Below are 17,427 nucleotides of genomic sequence, written 5' to 3'. Positions count from 1 at the left end.
TCAAATATTGAAAAATCAGATAACAAAGTTGAACAATCGGCAAGTAATCGAAAAGTTTCATAATCTTTAAGGAGCTACACCAAATATTGATGAAAAAAATGATGTTATGGAAACCGAAATGAAACACTATTAGATATATTTAAAGGAATAAAGTCAAGACTTGAATAAGTCAAGACTATCACAGTCTTTTAAGATCATACACTGGTGGACAAAATTAAGAGATGGAAGACATATTTCCAAATATCTAAAAAAATACTGAATTTAAGTAAATGAAATTTGGTATAGATATAGCTTATTCCATGATAATAAAGTATGCAAAACAAAAATGAAAGTGCCATTCACTGGCAAGATCCATGGCCAATAAATCCAATGTAGTCTGAACTTAAGAATAAAAGATGACAATAAAAGTGAGGCTTGTACAGTGTGTGTTGCCTCTAGTATGGTGTATGGTCACCCCTGACAGACAGACAGCATGCACAACGAGTATGCATGCTGTTAATAAGGGAGTTAAGGAGGACTCGTGGAAGACCCTCCCATTCTTCCACCAGAGCAATTTTTAACTCCAGAATGGTTCTGGGGGGAGGTTGGCGCATCGCAATAGCTCTCCCAAGAGCATCCCAAGCATGTTCAATAGGATTCAGGTCAAGGGATTTGGCTGGCCAATCCATTCGTTGAATATCCTCGCTTTCCAGATACTCATCAACCATGAGAGCCCTATGTGATCGCGCATTGTCGTCCATAAAAATGAACTCAGGGACATAGGACGCACATAGGGCTCTAGGACCTCCTGCCTGTACCTCTGGGCATTCACGGAACCATTGTCAAACACATGGAGCGGTGTGCGGGTATCTTGCATGTGCGAATGAATGTGAGAAAATGCTTTCCATCTTTTAATTTTGTCCACCAGTGTAATTGAGTGAAGCAGAGGTATTTGTGAATAAATAAATATCTGAAGAACGCAAGAGAAAAACGATTTAAAAAAATGCATACAATTATTTATTTAAATTGTTTCAAATTAATGATAGAACAACTAAATAAACTCTTGCTTTAAACTCATTTAAGCCAATATTCCTCCAGTGACGGAGAAAAAAGAACAGTACTAAAAAATCTGCGTAATTAAACGCCCGGGAAGATAGTACCCGGATGGAAAATGAATCCCTTGAGGCAATGGTTTCTCCAGAGCATTTGCTCTTCTTCATTCGCGATTATCTCAAAAACCATTGACTGCGGACGAGCATTCTTACCCTTCAAGAGAAGAACTTTCCAACTTTTCCAAAAATTCAGAGATTAACATACTTCCTTAGTGAGGTGTGAACTCATTAAAGTTTATATAGCATTTGCCTTGTTGCGATATTTTCTATTTTAGTAAAGGAAAAATGAAATTTTGAACAACAGATGGATGAAAATTCATAAATTAATAAAAAAGCGAAATGAAAGTATTATTATAAGTATTTCATGAATTCATGAAAGTATTATTATAAGTATTTCATTTTAAAGTTTAACAAAGAAAATGTTTCTTAAATACTAAAACATAGATAACAGTTTTTTCATGGCAATTTATAAGAAAGCGGACGTGATTATACACTGTTAAAATTTTCATTTCAAAATTATGGTAAAATAACTAGCAGCTGTTTGTCCATCCGATTGAGCGTAAAAATTACCGTAAAGACCATTTTTTTTCTTTTTGTTTCCTTATGTTTAAACATTTACAAAAAGTACAGTTATAAAACCATAAAACTATACAGTTTTTTAGCCATTTACAACTAGCATTTTTCATAAAAGTAAAAAATAATTAATTATTTAACTAGACATAGGAGCTCGGCATTCCGTATGGTAATAGGCATTGGAGAGTGCCGGACACTGGATATTCTTCATGTGTTGAAGGGAATGGAGGAAATATTGTGGTGTCAACACTAGGACTCGAACTCCAGTTCTGCCGGTCCTGAGATTGACAGTTAAGCCCGCTCGGCTATGCTATGTACTCAGTTGCAACGAATTAAGAAGGTTCATTAGATGGTTCTAGTTGGTGAGATAAGATTCTGGTTGTTTAACCGTATTAGGTGAAAACAGTTAATAAACAGTTTTTCTCAAACTTAACAGTTTGATTACCATTTTATTTATGGTTATTTCATTAAATATGATAAAATAACCATTCAATAAATTGTTATTTAACCATTTTTTCCGAGAAATTTCTAACAGTGTAACGGCCATTGTTCCAAAGCACGAATTACATTTATGAACTGGTTTTTGATGGTCCTGTAACAATTAGCACATTAAACATAATACTTATATATATATATATATATATATATATATATGTAGTATCTAAAATACTAGCTTTATAAAATTAAAAGGATCTTTTAAGACTAAACTCAAAAAGAATTATATCTATCTGCAGATAAGCTTATCTGGTCTCTGAGAACATTAAATTTCTCTTTCACATACTTAACTTGGCTCTTCGCGTATACATTTAGTCCCGTTGAATAGCGATGAAATCTTTATTTGTAAAATGAATCCACCCGCGCAATAAAATATCTCAAAGAAACCAAATTCCCATGAAAATGAAGACTGTTGAGATATTAGTTCATCTCCATCTGGTCTTAAGATCTTCCAGACACCGGTTCTAACATCTGGATTATATAGATCACATGACATGAACATATGTTACGTTAAAGAAGGTACACTTATATTTTGGAAATGAAATGGTAAAGATGTGTCCCGGAGCCTCTGCTCCGTTTGTATATAATTTGTAAATAGATTTCCTTATCCTTTATTCAATAAATTCATAGAAAATGCATTATGTTGTCATCCTTATATGAAGGATATTAAAAATATTAAAACATGACTGCGAAAATTGGAATCAACAAAATAATGATTCATGAATGAAGGCTACGACTAAAGAGTTTACGAGAAAGAACGAGAACAAGCACTACATATATATATATATATATATATATATATATATATATATATATATATATATATATATATATATATATATATATATATATATATATAAAAACTTACCTTTTAGTAGTATTCATTGAGGATCAAACCGGGAACCTTCGTTGCTTTTAGAAGATGCCGTGACCACGAAACAATCCTTGTGGAATTGGCGGGAGAACAAAGTGCAATGAAATCAAAAATTGAAAAGTTCTTTTTATCTACTGCTAATTTTTCTATACATATAAATGAAAATTAAACTTTTAAGCATTCAATAGCTTAAAGAAGGAAAGATGAAATGAAAATATTATATAAAAGAGGAAATGACATAGAAATTCTCTTTACGAGAATGACTTTAGTATTAGGAAAAAGAATACAAAATATTAAATTCTATATTGACAAAACTATCTTTGGAAGAAACGCGCTTAAAAGCAGCAGAATTTTCAAAAGAAAGAATAATTGAAGCAATAAAGAAACCAATGTAAATAAAAATATAACCACCGAAGCCGGCGTCTTCAGAGGGTACCGGCCTCGGTAACCATAAAACAAAACCTTTTCTATTGAGAAAGAGAGGACAAATGCCAAAATTAACTCTCTCAGTACCCCGAAGGTTTTGTAGAAGTCCAAGAAAAAATATATGAAATATATAAAGCCAAATCAGAAAAGAAATTTCAACAAAATCTTGAGAAAATAAAAACTCACATTAAACCGGTCAAACAGCGATTTCACAAACAAACTAAATGCAAAGGAAACTCTAAAAGAAAAGAAAACAACGCCCTCTATTAAAATGCGCAGAATGAAAAAAAGAATAGTAAAAGAAAAGTAATCCTTTCTTTTACTATTCTTTTTTTATCTTATTTTTCTTTATCTTATTTCTTATATTGCGAACAGGTCAAAGATAATATAGATTTACACTCATTGCGTATTTTTCTAACAAATTATACAAAATGAAATTAAATGAAAACATTTTTTTTATTGAAAATGTCAATAAATAACGAAGTAAGAAATTTATTTGAAAAGAAATAATAAAAGAAAAACCTTTTTCTCAAGATCGTCTTTTTTAAATATTTTTTTTAATTTTAAATCGAACCAGAATATATCATTGCTTGAAGACGATGCAGTATCATTAAGCAAGTCCCCGCATTGGAATAAAATACGATTACGTTAAGCACTAAACAGTTATTTATTTATTACGGATTTTACTATACAAATCAACTGCAACTAAAATTTTAAGCAATCAAGAGCTGAAAGATTAAAAAAAAAATGATTGAAAAAGAAAATGAAAATATTTTATAAAAGGAAGTAATGATCTAAAAATATTACACTCTAAAGATCAATGATTCGAAAATGGCAATGTTTTCTTAACTTCAAAAAGAAAAAGTATTTTCCTGGATGTTCTTAAAAAAATGGTTGCGAAGCGATTAATAACGGGTATGACGAGCATAACAACACGGGTATAACCAGAGGGCATAACAACAAACACATTACATATACCACATATAGATATAACGACGTACCTCTTTGCTTGAGGATTGAACCAGAATCCCTCCTTGCCTGAAGAAGATGCAGAAACAACTAGGCTAGCCATGGGCGGACTGTATTGAACAGAGCATGAACAGATTAAAGATAATGTACATATTTGCCTATTGTGTATTTTTTTTGACTAATTGAAGGAAATGAAAAAAAAAATTAAGAATAAAAAGGACAATTTCTAAAAAATTTGAAAATAAATAATAAAAAAAATCTAATATAGATAATTCTCTTACATGGCTCCCAAATTTTGCCTGTATTTCTTTTCCGCCGGTGGCAACGCTTGCTTTGTTTTGTTTACGCTACTATTTCTCTTACACGGCGACAAAAAAAGCCTCATTACAACTCCCCGAATGGCAACGCTAGAAAATCGACCAATGATTGCCGCTAAATATGTCACATGCCAAATCCAGCTGAGGTGGCTCAACATATAGCGCTTTTAAGAACGGAAGCTGAAATAACCAGAGAGCATCGGCTGCGGCAATCTCATACTATTAAGCTAGGCAGAAGTGAGTAGTCTTTGTCGATAGATCTCTATTTTAGTATTTTGTCGAAAGCGCTTTTTTTCACGAATTTATATATTACGAATTCATTTAACGATTTTTGATTTATATCACGAATTATGCTATAGCACGTTTCTTTTAGGTTTAACGAATTACATGTCATTTATTCGAATTCAAATTTATTTTAATGATTTGGTATTTACTAAAAAGATGTAATTTTTTTTTAAAAAAAGTTTTTATATGGATTTGAATGAATGTTTTGAATTCTTAGTATTTTGTGCATTTACAATGTACCTAAGTTAGTAGCGAACGAAGCGAGCTTAGTTTGCGAAGCAAACCATATAAGATTGGGTAGCAATTTTGGGGGTTGCCGAGCGTTAGCGAGCAGGGGGCGCAGCCCACTAGTATAATTTTACTTAATAAGATTTAATGACGTAAAAAACATTTCCCGCTGAACGGTTGCCTTGCGGATCGAACCGGGAAGCTTCGTTGTTTTAAGAGGGAGTGGAAACCACTACACAAGCAGCACGGTGCTGAAAGTTGAATCGATTGTAATCTGATTAAAATTTGAACATTTTTTTTCCTTTTTTGCGAATATCGCTATGCAAAAAAATGATAATTATATTTTTTAACAATCAAAAGATGAAAAAATATTAAGAGAAAAATAACAAATTGAAAATATTTTCTATGATGTTAGTTGCGTGGCTTTCTTGCAATTATCATTAAAAGATCGAGCTCGAGTTTTGGTGGCTCATAAGATAACGCGTTCGCCTGCCAATGAGGTGAACAAGGTTCAAATTACAGAGGTAACTAATTGATACGAATTCTGCTTCCAGCTCGCACCGACCACAGTACGGATGTATATCCTCAGTGGTAGACTGATCATGGGTTAGAATCGCTTTTCTTCTGGGTTGGGTTCAGAATTATAAGACTACGGAGTCGAACATTGATAGTTATGAACTCAGAAATGGGTAAGTTGTTCAGCGCCAGTTAAAAAGCAAAATAAAGTATAGAAAAACAAAGCGATTAGAATATTTGCAGAAGGGAACAACTGAACACAGAATAACTGAAGTAGAAAGTATTGCCAAAAAATACGCAGTAAAACAAAATTTTATATTTCTGTACGATGCATTATTCCTTTCGATTCTATTGCTTATTCTACTGACTTATAATAGAAACGATGAATTTTTATTTTCGATCACGCCTTCTATTGTTTATTCTATCTGTTAATAGAAACGATGTATTTTTATTTTCGATTAAGCCTTCTATTATTTACTATACTGACCTGTAATAGGAACGACATTTTTTTACCTTTGATTAAGCCTTCTGTTATTTACTCAACTGACTTATAATAGAAACGATGCATTTTTATTTTCGATTAAGCCTTCTATTATTTACGATACTGACTTATAATAGAAACGATGTATTTTCATCATCGATTAAGCCTTCTATTATTTACTTAACTGACTTAGAATAGAAACGATGCATTTTTATTTTCGATTAAGCCTTTTATTATTTACTCTACTGACTTATAATAGAAACGATGCATTTTTATTTTCGATTAAGCCTTTTATTATTTAGTCTACTGACTTATAGTAGAAACGATGTATTTTTCTTTTCGATTAAGCCCCTCTATTATTTACTTTACTGACTTATAATAGAAACGATGCATTTTTATTTTCTATTATGCCTTCTATTGTTTATTCTATCTGTTAATAGAAGCGATGCATTTTAATTTTCGATTAAGCCATCTATTATTTATTATACTGACTTATAATAAGAACGACGTCCTTTTTTATCTTTAATTAAGCCTTCTATTGTTTATTCTACTGACTTATAACAGAAACGATGCATTTTTATTTTCGATTAAGCCTTCTATTATTTACGATACTGACTTATAATAGAAAGAAAGTTCAAAAAGATAGAGAATATAATCATAAAGAATAATCTATCTGTGCGATAAGCAGAAATAAAAAAGTTAAATTTTCTGAAAGAATATAAACTCTTTCGATTTTGGTATTCTGTTATGATATATTTCCGTTGTTCCAGCAAATATTTCGAAAGATCTGTTCTTTCACGCGCATGAATAATGATGCCAAATCAAGTAGCGTGTTACGGGCTATATCCAGAAGTAGTTTAGAGAAGAAACAAAATTCTTTTGACAATAATTTAATAAAAGAGAATTATAACACGTCGAAGTGCAAAGGAAACTTCGAAGATTTATAATTCGATATAGCTTGGCAGACACTTATATTGCATTCATGATTTGATATAATCTTAGATTTAGTTTCCAAATAATGAAATATCGGACATAATTTCTATGGGTATTCTCAGCTTTTTAAAACTGAACATAAAATGTTTAAATACTATGTCTCTTTAAACTGCACATATATATATTGAATATTATAGAATATTATATTGTATTATATTGTAACAAAGTAATTTTGTTTAAACAAATAAAAATTATTAACCAAATAGGTAAGTGGACACCTTAATTAACATTTAAAAAAAAATTAGTTTTGTTAATTAACTAGCATTGTTTTTAACAAATGAAGTTGAAATGGCGTCTTGGAGACGATTGTAACAATAAGTAAAGGGACGATTGTAACAGCTGAAAATAAATAATCTTATGTTTACAAACCATTACTTAACTCTTTAAGAACCACCAATAGTTTCTTATATCATTTATATTATGCTGCATGCGCATTATTTTAATTGTCACCTTTCACAGCATAAATTAAAATTTTTAACCCCTTAAAGTTAAAAGTTTAACGTTTTAGGTCTCTGCTCATTATTTTTTTTACTCCTAAAATATTACTACTATTTTGATCAATAAAAAAATATATCACAACTAGGATAATATGTATAATTAACTATGTTTCAGTTGAATTTATGAACTGTTACAATTGGTGGGGACAATTGTTACAAGTGCACGACTGTCAAAAATTGTTAATAACTAATATAATAACATTTAAAATAAGGTATTTATTTATTTTTCTAGTAGAGGATAGTCTACTTTACTCGTCTGTCAATTAATACTAATAATATATTGGATTTCTTGTTAGTTAAAAATAGTTAAGTAAAAAATGTTACAATTGACCTCACTCTCCTCTACTGTACAATGTTCATTCGCAAGTTTCTTTTTATAAAATAAAAAGTTTGTAGAATTCCTCAATATTTTAATGTAAGCAGTAATCTAAGTTAATTGTGCACTGCATTTCATCATATAGCTTTACTCTGTACTACAGTAAGGATCTAATTATCATAGTAACCTATGCATAGTACTTTACCATGTTTGTACGAATCGAAGTCAAACTGCATCAAGCATTCATAAGTGAACCACTATAATTTATAAGTGAACTATTAAACATTTATATTTACCACTGGAATTGGGATTGTTGGAATAAATTTAACGCTATTATCGATGCTTGTGGGTTATAGTGTAGCTATAGAACGAACTCGTTTGGTTTTCACTGACTAATTTCCTTTTATTTATCATTTAAGGAAATGATATGTACAGAAAAAGCAATCCTTAACTCTTTAACGCAGAGGGGACTCCAGTGTCTTTTTTACATATTTTTTGGTGTTCTAATTCAATGTTGAATAACTGTTTCTCTCTGATATAATTAACTGGAAACAAGGGCAAATTTAAAAAAAAATATCGTGAATATTGGGAAGATTTTACATTTAACGCAGAAAAAGGCACCCGTGTTTCATGTTGTATTTTATAAATATAAATTATTGAAACTCTTAATGTAATATTTTTCACTTATTTTGATTTAAATGGATGTAAATTAATAAAAAAAAGTATGAAAAATATGATTAATAAAAACTCTGCGTCAAAGAGTTAAAAATATTTTAAAAATTTTTTAAAGTATCGGACTGTATTAAACATGCTATAAAATATTTTAAAAGTATTTCGCTTAACTTAAAGAATAAAATAATGCAGTAATTTATACTGTAAATTTTGGTTACACAAAAATATATAAATATTCCTCAATTTATGAAAAATAAATTTAAAAGAACATGAGATCTTGAACAAGTATATTCAATAATTTCACATTTTTAAAGTTTTTTTTCTAATTCTAAGTATTTATCAATTGATTTTAAGAGAAAAAAAAATCATTTTGAGGCACACTTTATTTTACTAATGTGGTACAGTGCTCAGAAAAATAAAGAGAAGTGAGTTTTCCGAAAAGATTTAAGGCAAAATGATAAAAAACGTAAGTATCAATATATTTCATGCTGTTATTCTAAGTAAGTTTTGAGATACATTGAAATATAAAGACTTGATACAAGGATGTTTTACAAAAGAAAATTATCTAAAAATGTTTTAATGTAAGAAAAAAGAATCTAAAAATATTTCACGAATTTTCCGGAAGGAACTAAGGTAAAATAATAAATAGCTTCTATTATTAAGTAACAAAAAAAATTCCCATAACACATAAGTCTATATTACTTAAATAGTCCCCTAGAATTCAACCTTTCCGCAGTTATTGAACTAAGATTTAATGAATTGAAATTCAAAACGGAGAAAAAATAAAAACAAGTTTTACATCGTGTTTTGTCCGAGAAAAAACATAATTTTTTAACCATGTATTAGATAGTTATATCCATTAGCTTTATGTAATAAAGAAGGGTCATGATTTATGCATAATTTGCATCCAATACTCTTAAAAAATCCTTATTACTTTACTTTTCTAGAATTCAATCTTTTTCTAGGTATCGAACTATGATTTAATGAATTGAAATTCAAAAGGGAGGAAAAACAAAAACAAGTTTTGCGTCGTGTTTTGTCCGAGAAAAGACATAATTTTTTTGTCATATATTAGATAGTTATATCCATTAGCTTTATGTAATAAAAAGGGTCATGATTTATACATAATTTGCATCCAATAATCTTAAAAAATCCTTATTACTTAAATACTCTTCTAGAATTCAATCTTTTTCCAGTTATCGAACTAAAATTTAATGAATTGAAATTCAAAACGGAGAAAAAACCAAACGAAGTGTCAGGAATTCGCTAAATGTAAATCCAATTTTTAATTGGACGGCATTCGAAAAGTGAAGAGCCGAACATTAGAACAAAACACAACAACTAATTTATTTTCTTTTTCTGAACAACTGTTTTACATATACGTTAAATCATTTTTATTTCAAAACTGGGCATGCTATCGCCATCTATTGGTTAATTTTATAATTAAATTAAAGGGTGGGATTCTTGACATCCTCCCACCTGAATTTATCTCAAAATAAATTCACTTTACTTTTGACAAATAGAGCACAATGAACATTTGTAGAAACAAATTTAAATCATAACACCTAAACAATTAGGACTCATCAAATATTTTAAACAAAATTCAAACATTACCTGTAAGCAGCACTTTTAACACAAAAAGATAGTTCTAAATGACAATTATTCCATACCCTAAAAAATATAAAATGACAAATTATAAAAAGATCTTAATATACAAGTTTCTCAGTAAGACAAACGTTTTGGTGGTTTCACTTGTCTACCACTTTTAGTAAAAGTTATTGAATCAGGAAACGTGTTATCTTGTACTTCTAAATTGTAAAGCTTTTGTACAGGTCGCAATAGTTCACCTGTTTTAGTCTTTATTTTAGCAATTCTGGAGATTCCATCTTTTCCAGGTATCAGTTGTAAAACACGAGCTAATGACCAATGTGATCTTTTTTGGTCGTTTTCTACAAGTACAATATCATTAACACTCAATGGTCTCATATTTTTTAAGTTCACAGTTTGTTGTCGTAACTGTCCCAAATATTCTGTGCGAAATCTTTTTCGAAGATGTTCGCGCACTTGATGAACATATTTCAGTCTGTTGTTTAATCCTACTTGGTCGACGTTATCCAAATCAGTCACATCAGACTTCAATTCTTGCAGGAAATGGGACGGAGTTAACGGAGACAAGTCATCTATATCTTCTGTGACGTATGTGAGAGGTCTAGAGTTAATAACTTGTTCGCAATCACATAGCACTGTGACTAACTCTTCATAAGACAATACTGCTCTACCTAATACTTTTCTCAAGATACGTTTGACAAGTTGAATTAATCTCTCCCACCAACCACCCCACCATGCGGCGGTTGGCGGGTTAAATTTCCACTGAGTTTTCTGCACAGCCGAAAACTTAGCTATCTGTGCCCAATCGATGTTTGTTAAAGCATTGTTTGCACCGAGGAAATTAGTCCCATTATCACTGTACACTATCTTTGGTCTACCTCTTCTGGCTATGAAACGTCTAAAAGACTGAAGAAAAGCTTCGGTAGATAATGAGGTAGTGAGTTCGAGGTGTATAGCTCTATAGACTGCACATGTGTGCAGGACAATCCAGGCTTTGTGACCACCTTTAAGATACAAAGGGCCAGCAAGATCCACTCCTGTCACTTGGAAAGTTGCAGCGTCTTGAACTCGTTCTGCAGGTAAAGCAATGGACTCTGTTTTAGTTCCTTTAGATGTGAATCTCTTGCAAGGTACACAACGCTGTACAACTGTCCTAATAGTTTTCCTGGCCTTTATGATCCAAAATTTCTCCCGTAAATTACATATCAATAGAGAAACGCCAGCATGAAGTAACTCTTGGTGTTTCCAGGAAATCAGCAAGTGAACAACAGGATGATCTGATGGCAGTAGTACGGGATACTTAAACTCATATGTATCCTTCCTGTACATGACCTGTGTTTTAACTCTAATAACTCCGAACTGGTCAACAAAGGCTCTAAGATTCTTGTACTCATTTTTCTCATACTTAGGAAGTATCTCCTTTTGAATCAATACAAACAGAGATCTCTCTGCTGTCTCTAACTCGACATACGATAGGTCTCTTTCGTAACAGATATGGATCTTTCGTAAATTGTTGAGAAAACGTAATATCCAGGACACAAGTCGTACTATTTTGGTATACGAAGAAAAGTACCTATAATACCAATCATCGGGCTTAGAAACTTTATCATGCGCTGTTAATACGGATTTACGTTTTTCAGTTTCAATAACATCTTCTTCAGGTGCAAAGGTACTTTCAGGCCATGACGATTCTGGTTCTCTTAACCATGATGGACCCTCCCACCATCTCGACTTTACAAACTCTTTAGCATAACAACCTCTGGAGGGAAGGTCCGCTGGATTCAATTCCGAGGGGATGTGCCGCCATTCTCCTCCTTCTGACAAGGATCTTATTTCTTGTACACGATTCCAAACAAATGTGCCCCATCGTACATTTCGTTGAATCCAACACAATGCAGTACTCGAATCTGTCCAGTAATATACTTTATGTTCTGGAATTGTTAAGTCAACAATAACAGTTCTTCCTAGCCGGGCTCCTATCAAGCATCCCAACAACTCCAGTCTTGGAATTGTTATATTTTTTAAAGGTGAAACTCTTGAACGAGCCTGCACAAAATTCACATAAACACAATCTCTAGTCTCCACCCTAAGAAAAATGCAGGTGGAATATGCAACTCTGCTCGCATCGCAGAATATATGCAAGCTAATCTTCTCATCAATAGATCTATTAATATTCATCCATCTTGGGATCTTTACTTTGGAAAGCAAAATTAAGTCCTTATTCCATTTTGAAAATTTCTGCTCTAAATGTTCAGGTAAGCTTTGATCCCAATTTAAATTTAAACTCCAACATTCTTGCATAATCAGTTTAGGGACTAGGGTCACGGGAGAAGAAAATCCCAGAGGATCACACAATTTTTGAGCACAAGAAAGTAATGCTCGCTTAGTAGCAACATTTTCGCCCTCCCCCTGTGACTCAACTCTACAAGAAAGAGTGTCAGTTTCCAATTCCCACTTTAAGCCTAAAACAAAAGTGAGTGCATTTGATTCAGAATCCGGAATACTGTCAATATCGCAATTCGACCTCCATTCTCTAAGATTAAATTTAGCTGACGAAAGTAACATTTGTGATTCCAAGACAAACCGACTCGCCTCTTGAATGCTTTTAAAACTTACGAGACAGTTGTCTACATAGAGAGATTCCCTTAAAATTTTGGCGGTATTTGAAAACTTATCAGCGGAATTATCTAAATGGTAATTTATCGTAGCAGCTAATAAGAACGGACTACAGTTAAGACCGAACACTACCCGTCTATGTCTATAAATCTTTGTCTCCCCTTTTGAATCACACCATAAAAATCGTAAATAATCCCTGTCTTTTTCTCTCACCCCAATCATTAAGAACGCTTTTTCTATGTCCGAAATTATTCCGATAGAATATTTCCGAAAACGACTTAACAAAGAAGGAACAATTTCAATCAGATTTGGACCTTTCTCGAGACAATCGTTTAAAGAAAGCGAATTTTTGCAGTGAGCCGATGCGTCAAACACTGGTCTAACTTTTGTTGTTTCGCTGTCCTCTTTGAACACTGGCCTATGAGGTAAATAATGTTCGTTACATGCTCTTTCCTCGGGAACCTCTTCAATAATTTTTCCCTGTAACCAAGTGTCAAAAACCTCCTCATAAACTGTCATTTTATTGTTATCTATTAATTTTTTCCGCATGGAGACTAAGCGTTTTTCGGCTAACTCTTTATTACCTTTTAAACGAGAAGTATCTAACACAAAAGGCAATGCCACTTCATATCTCCCATCCGAATCTACAGTTAAATTATCCTTAAAATATTGCATGGCTTCGGCGTGGATTTCTGCTTTCGTTTTGGATTCCGCTGGATCCCTAATACCCAGAACATCTAATTTCCAAAAATTTTCTACTGACTTTTCACTCAAAAACAAAGAAACACATGCAAATGAATCATTAGTTCCAGTTGTTCCGGGAATTTTGCCCATCAGGACCCACCCTAAATGTGTTTGCATCGCTACTGGCCCACTTTGTAAACATTTAATATTGCCAGTAAATAATTTCCCTGCAATGTCTGAACCTATCAACAATTTAATTTCATTTTCTCTCTTAATAGAATTCCCTTCTATATCAGTCACCTGAATATTATTTTCCTTAAGTTCTTTTAACCAAGGACCTTTAGGTATTTTCTTTACTTCTGAACAAATAACAGATTCATTTAAGCAATTTACATGGCAATTATAGTTATTATCAAGACTACTCAAATTAACGATATATTTATAATGCAATTTCTCGCTCGTTTCTACACCTCCAAACAATTTATGAATTAATTTTATTTCACCACAATGTTTCAACTTTAAGAAATCGATTATATCCTCACTAAGATATGTTCTTTCTGAACCTGTGTCCAAAATTGCTCTAATAATTTTTTCGCGATTACCATTTTTAACTTTTATCATAAAAGTCTGCAACAAAACATCTGAGTGGGAAGCCTGTCCAGTCAAAACATTTACATTATTTTTTGGCTCCTCAATTATGGCATCAGTGTTCTCCTTAGAGCTAGGTGAAATCTGAGGGCACATAACAGCTAAGTGTCGTTTACCACACAATATACACTTAACCTTTGATCAACAATTACGGGCAACATGATTTCGTTTCAGACAAACAAAACACCCCCCTTTCTTAAGAACTAAATTTCTCTTATCCTCATATAATATCATATTAGATTTAAAACATTTTTCACTTAAATGAGGTTTATCACAGAATATACATGTTTCTTCAATTTTTTTAATAAAACCCCTTTCTTTCGATTTGTCCCCCATATATAAATCATGACAAGTAGGAATATTTGAATCTTCGAAAAAGTTATTTTTATCAAATTTTTTAGTTTTATCAAATGAGAAACGCGCAAACATTAATCTTTCTTCAGTTAACACCTCATTTTTTAAGAATAAAAGTATACATTCTAAATCAGTCTTACCTTGATTATGGGTTGTCTTCTCCCGTTCCCTCTCCCATATCTTTAAGGTATCCTGGGGTAAGCATGTTTCCACTAAGGGAAATAAAATACTGGCATATTTGTCTTGGGTAACACCCAACGATTCCAATGATCGCAGTTTCGATTCAAGGTTATCATATAAAAATGATAAATTAAAATTCTTCTTATTTCCACTAGCATTCGACAACACAATATTTAATAGATCGCGCACATACAGCTGTATCAAAATGTCTTCTCTTCCAAAACGGTTTTTTAAATGCTCAATAACTTTGGGATAATTCTCTACAGTTGTGGGGAAACTTTGAACTATTTCTCGAGCTTTCGATTTTGGAGTTGTAGCTTGGATCAAGTAAACAAACTTCGAGTGCTTATCTATATTAGAATCTTCATGAATTTTCTTAAAAGTATTCCAGAAGTTAAGCCAATTCCGGGGATCTCCATCAAATTCTATTAAACTTATTTTCGGCAGTTTAAAGGTAGTTGCCGCCATCGATGGTTGTAATTCCATATTTCTTTCATTAGAAGTTATTGAAATGCCGACATTTCTACTGGCCGTTATGTTGCTTACTTTCGTTTTCAGAGCTACGAATTTATCCGTATAGGCTTCACAGCTGTCAAATTCTTTTGTATATTCTTCTTCTGATGCTTTATTTTCCAGTAGAAACTCTAAAATTTCCATATCGTCAGCTTTCAATCTGTTAAATTTTTCTTCTAGTTGTTCCGATAAAATAAGAATACTTTGAAGGTCAACGGTTTCTTTTTCTACTTCCTCCGTCAGGCTATTAAATGTCTTTGTGAAAGCTGATCGCAATGGTGTTCTTTTCGTTTTTAAACGATCCATTTCTAACTATTATGATTTAATTCTTTTAAATTCTCTTCGCTATCAAATGCGTCCCTGTTCGGGCGCCAGTTTTTGTCAGGAATTCGCTAAATGTAAATCCAATTTTTAATTGGACGGCATTCGAAAAGTGAAGAGCCGAACATTAGAACAAAACACAACAACTAATTTATTTTCTTTTTCTGAACAACTGTTTTACATATACGTTAAATCATTTTTATTTCAAAACTGGGCATGCTATCGCCATCTATTGGTTAATTTTATAATTAAATTAAAGGGTGGGATTCTTGACACCAAGTCTAGCGCCACGTTTTTAATAAGACAAAGCATAATTTTTTTTCATATAGAAGATAATTACTTACATTATTTTAAAGAAATATGAAAAGGATCATGATTTATAAGTTATTTGTGTTCCATACCCACTTAAAACCTCATATTACTTAGTTCCTGAAAATTCTATCTTCTTGTAGTTATCTGACTAGGATCTAATGAGTTGAAAACAAATACGGAGAAAAATCAAATCAAATCTTACATCGCAATCTGATTGAGACATATCGTAATTTTAACCTTCTGTAAAATAATTACTTCCGCTACTTTTAAGTAACGAAAATAGGCTCATGATTTATAAGCTATTTGTGTCTCATACCCCTTAAAATTCCATATAATTTAGATCATTACCTAGAATTCCATTTTTCTGCTGCTATCGGGCTATATATAATCAATTAAAATTCAATACAGATAAAAACAAAACCAAGTCACGTGTTCTGATTGAGACAAAACACATTTTTTTCTCATATAGGAGATAATTACTTTCATTATTTTTAAGAAATATAAAAAAGCTTATGATTTATAAGTTATTTGCATCCATTACGCCTTTAAAACATCACAATACTTATACAGTCCTCTAGAAGTCAAATTCTCCATAGTTATCGAACTAGGATTTAATAAATTGAAATTAAACACAGCGAAAAAGCAAAAAAAAAAAAGAAAAAAAGCACGTTATGATTGAGATAAAACATATTTTTTTTTTACCATGTAAAGGAGAATTAATTGTATTATTTTTAAGCAATAAAAAGGCTTATGCTTTATAAGTTATTCGTCCCAAACCCCTATGTTTTGACCTCCTTATAGTTTTAAATTAATCATTTAGCAAAGCTTACAATTTCTCATGAATGCTAAAATAACGGTTCTTTTCCATTTTACATGTCCTAGTAAATTCATATATTGTATTTATTTGATATTTATTTTTAAAACCAGCTGTGATATTTCAGTAGCGTGATCTGTAGCTCCAAATGGATTTTAAATTTGAAACTAAAAATGCATTTAGAGATATACTAGGAGTTAAACTCTTCGAATTAATCCCCTCCCCCTTCTTTTGTTGCAAATTTGACGATTATTCTGCCGTATAGCATGATAAGTAAATACGAATTCCTAAATTAGCTGTCACCTGAAATATTAATAATAAGAAAAACTGTAGAACTTTATCACTTGGGCAGGTAAAACGGAAAAGTACTAAACTAACCACTTATTTGAAAACTTAAAGCTAGGAAATAAAAACAGAGAGTCAGAATTCTTTTTTTGTTTTTTTTTATTTATTATTATTTCATTAATATTTTGAATTTTGAAACAATTTTTTTTTTACAATAGTCACGTGTTATGAATTTTCTTATCTAGAAATTAAATTGATCTTCTGCAGCTTTGGAATTTTTATCTTCGAATCATATGTAACTTTAGATGGGTGTAACTCTTTCCTTCTTTTTTTTTTTTTTTTTTTTTGAAATTATGTTT

At 31.6% G+C, this 17,427-nt stretch overlaps 1 protein-coding gene across 1 annotated transcript; it reads right to left on the bottom strand.

Moving 5' to 3' along the window:
- Positions 1-10,455: 10,455 nt before the first annotated feature.
- Positions 10,456-15,642, bottom strand: LOC139425926 (uncharacterized). The gene is made up of 2 exons (XM_087162253.1): positions 14,784-15,642; positions 10,456-14,000 (listed from the first exon to the last, which is right to left on the bottom strand). The coding sequence occupies exons 1-2, from the start codon at positions 15,640-15,642 to the stop codon at positions 10,456-10,458; spliced, it is 4,404 nt and encodes a 1,467-aa protein (XP_087018379.1).
- Between the last annotated feature and the right edge of the window lie 1,785 nt (positions 15,643-17,427).

Source organism: Parasteatoda tepidariorum, chromosome 4 (assembly GCF_982258835.1).
Source record: "Parasteatoda tepidariorum strain Cologne lab strain chromosome 4, Ptep-v5.0, whole genome shotgun sequence".
In the NCBI taxonomy this organism is placed as follows: Eukaryota; Metazoa; Arthropoda; class Arachnida; order Araneae; family Theridiidae; genus Parasteatoda; species Parasteatoda tepidariorum.
Note: the sequence above shows the minus strand (reverse complement) of the source record. Positions and strands in the feature narration are given on the sequence as shown.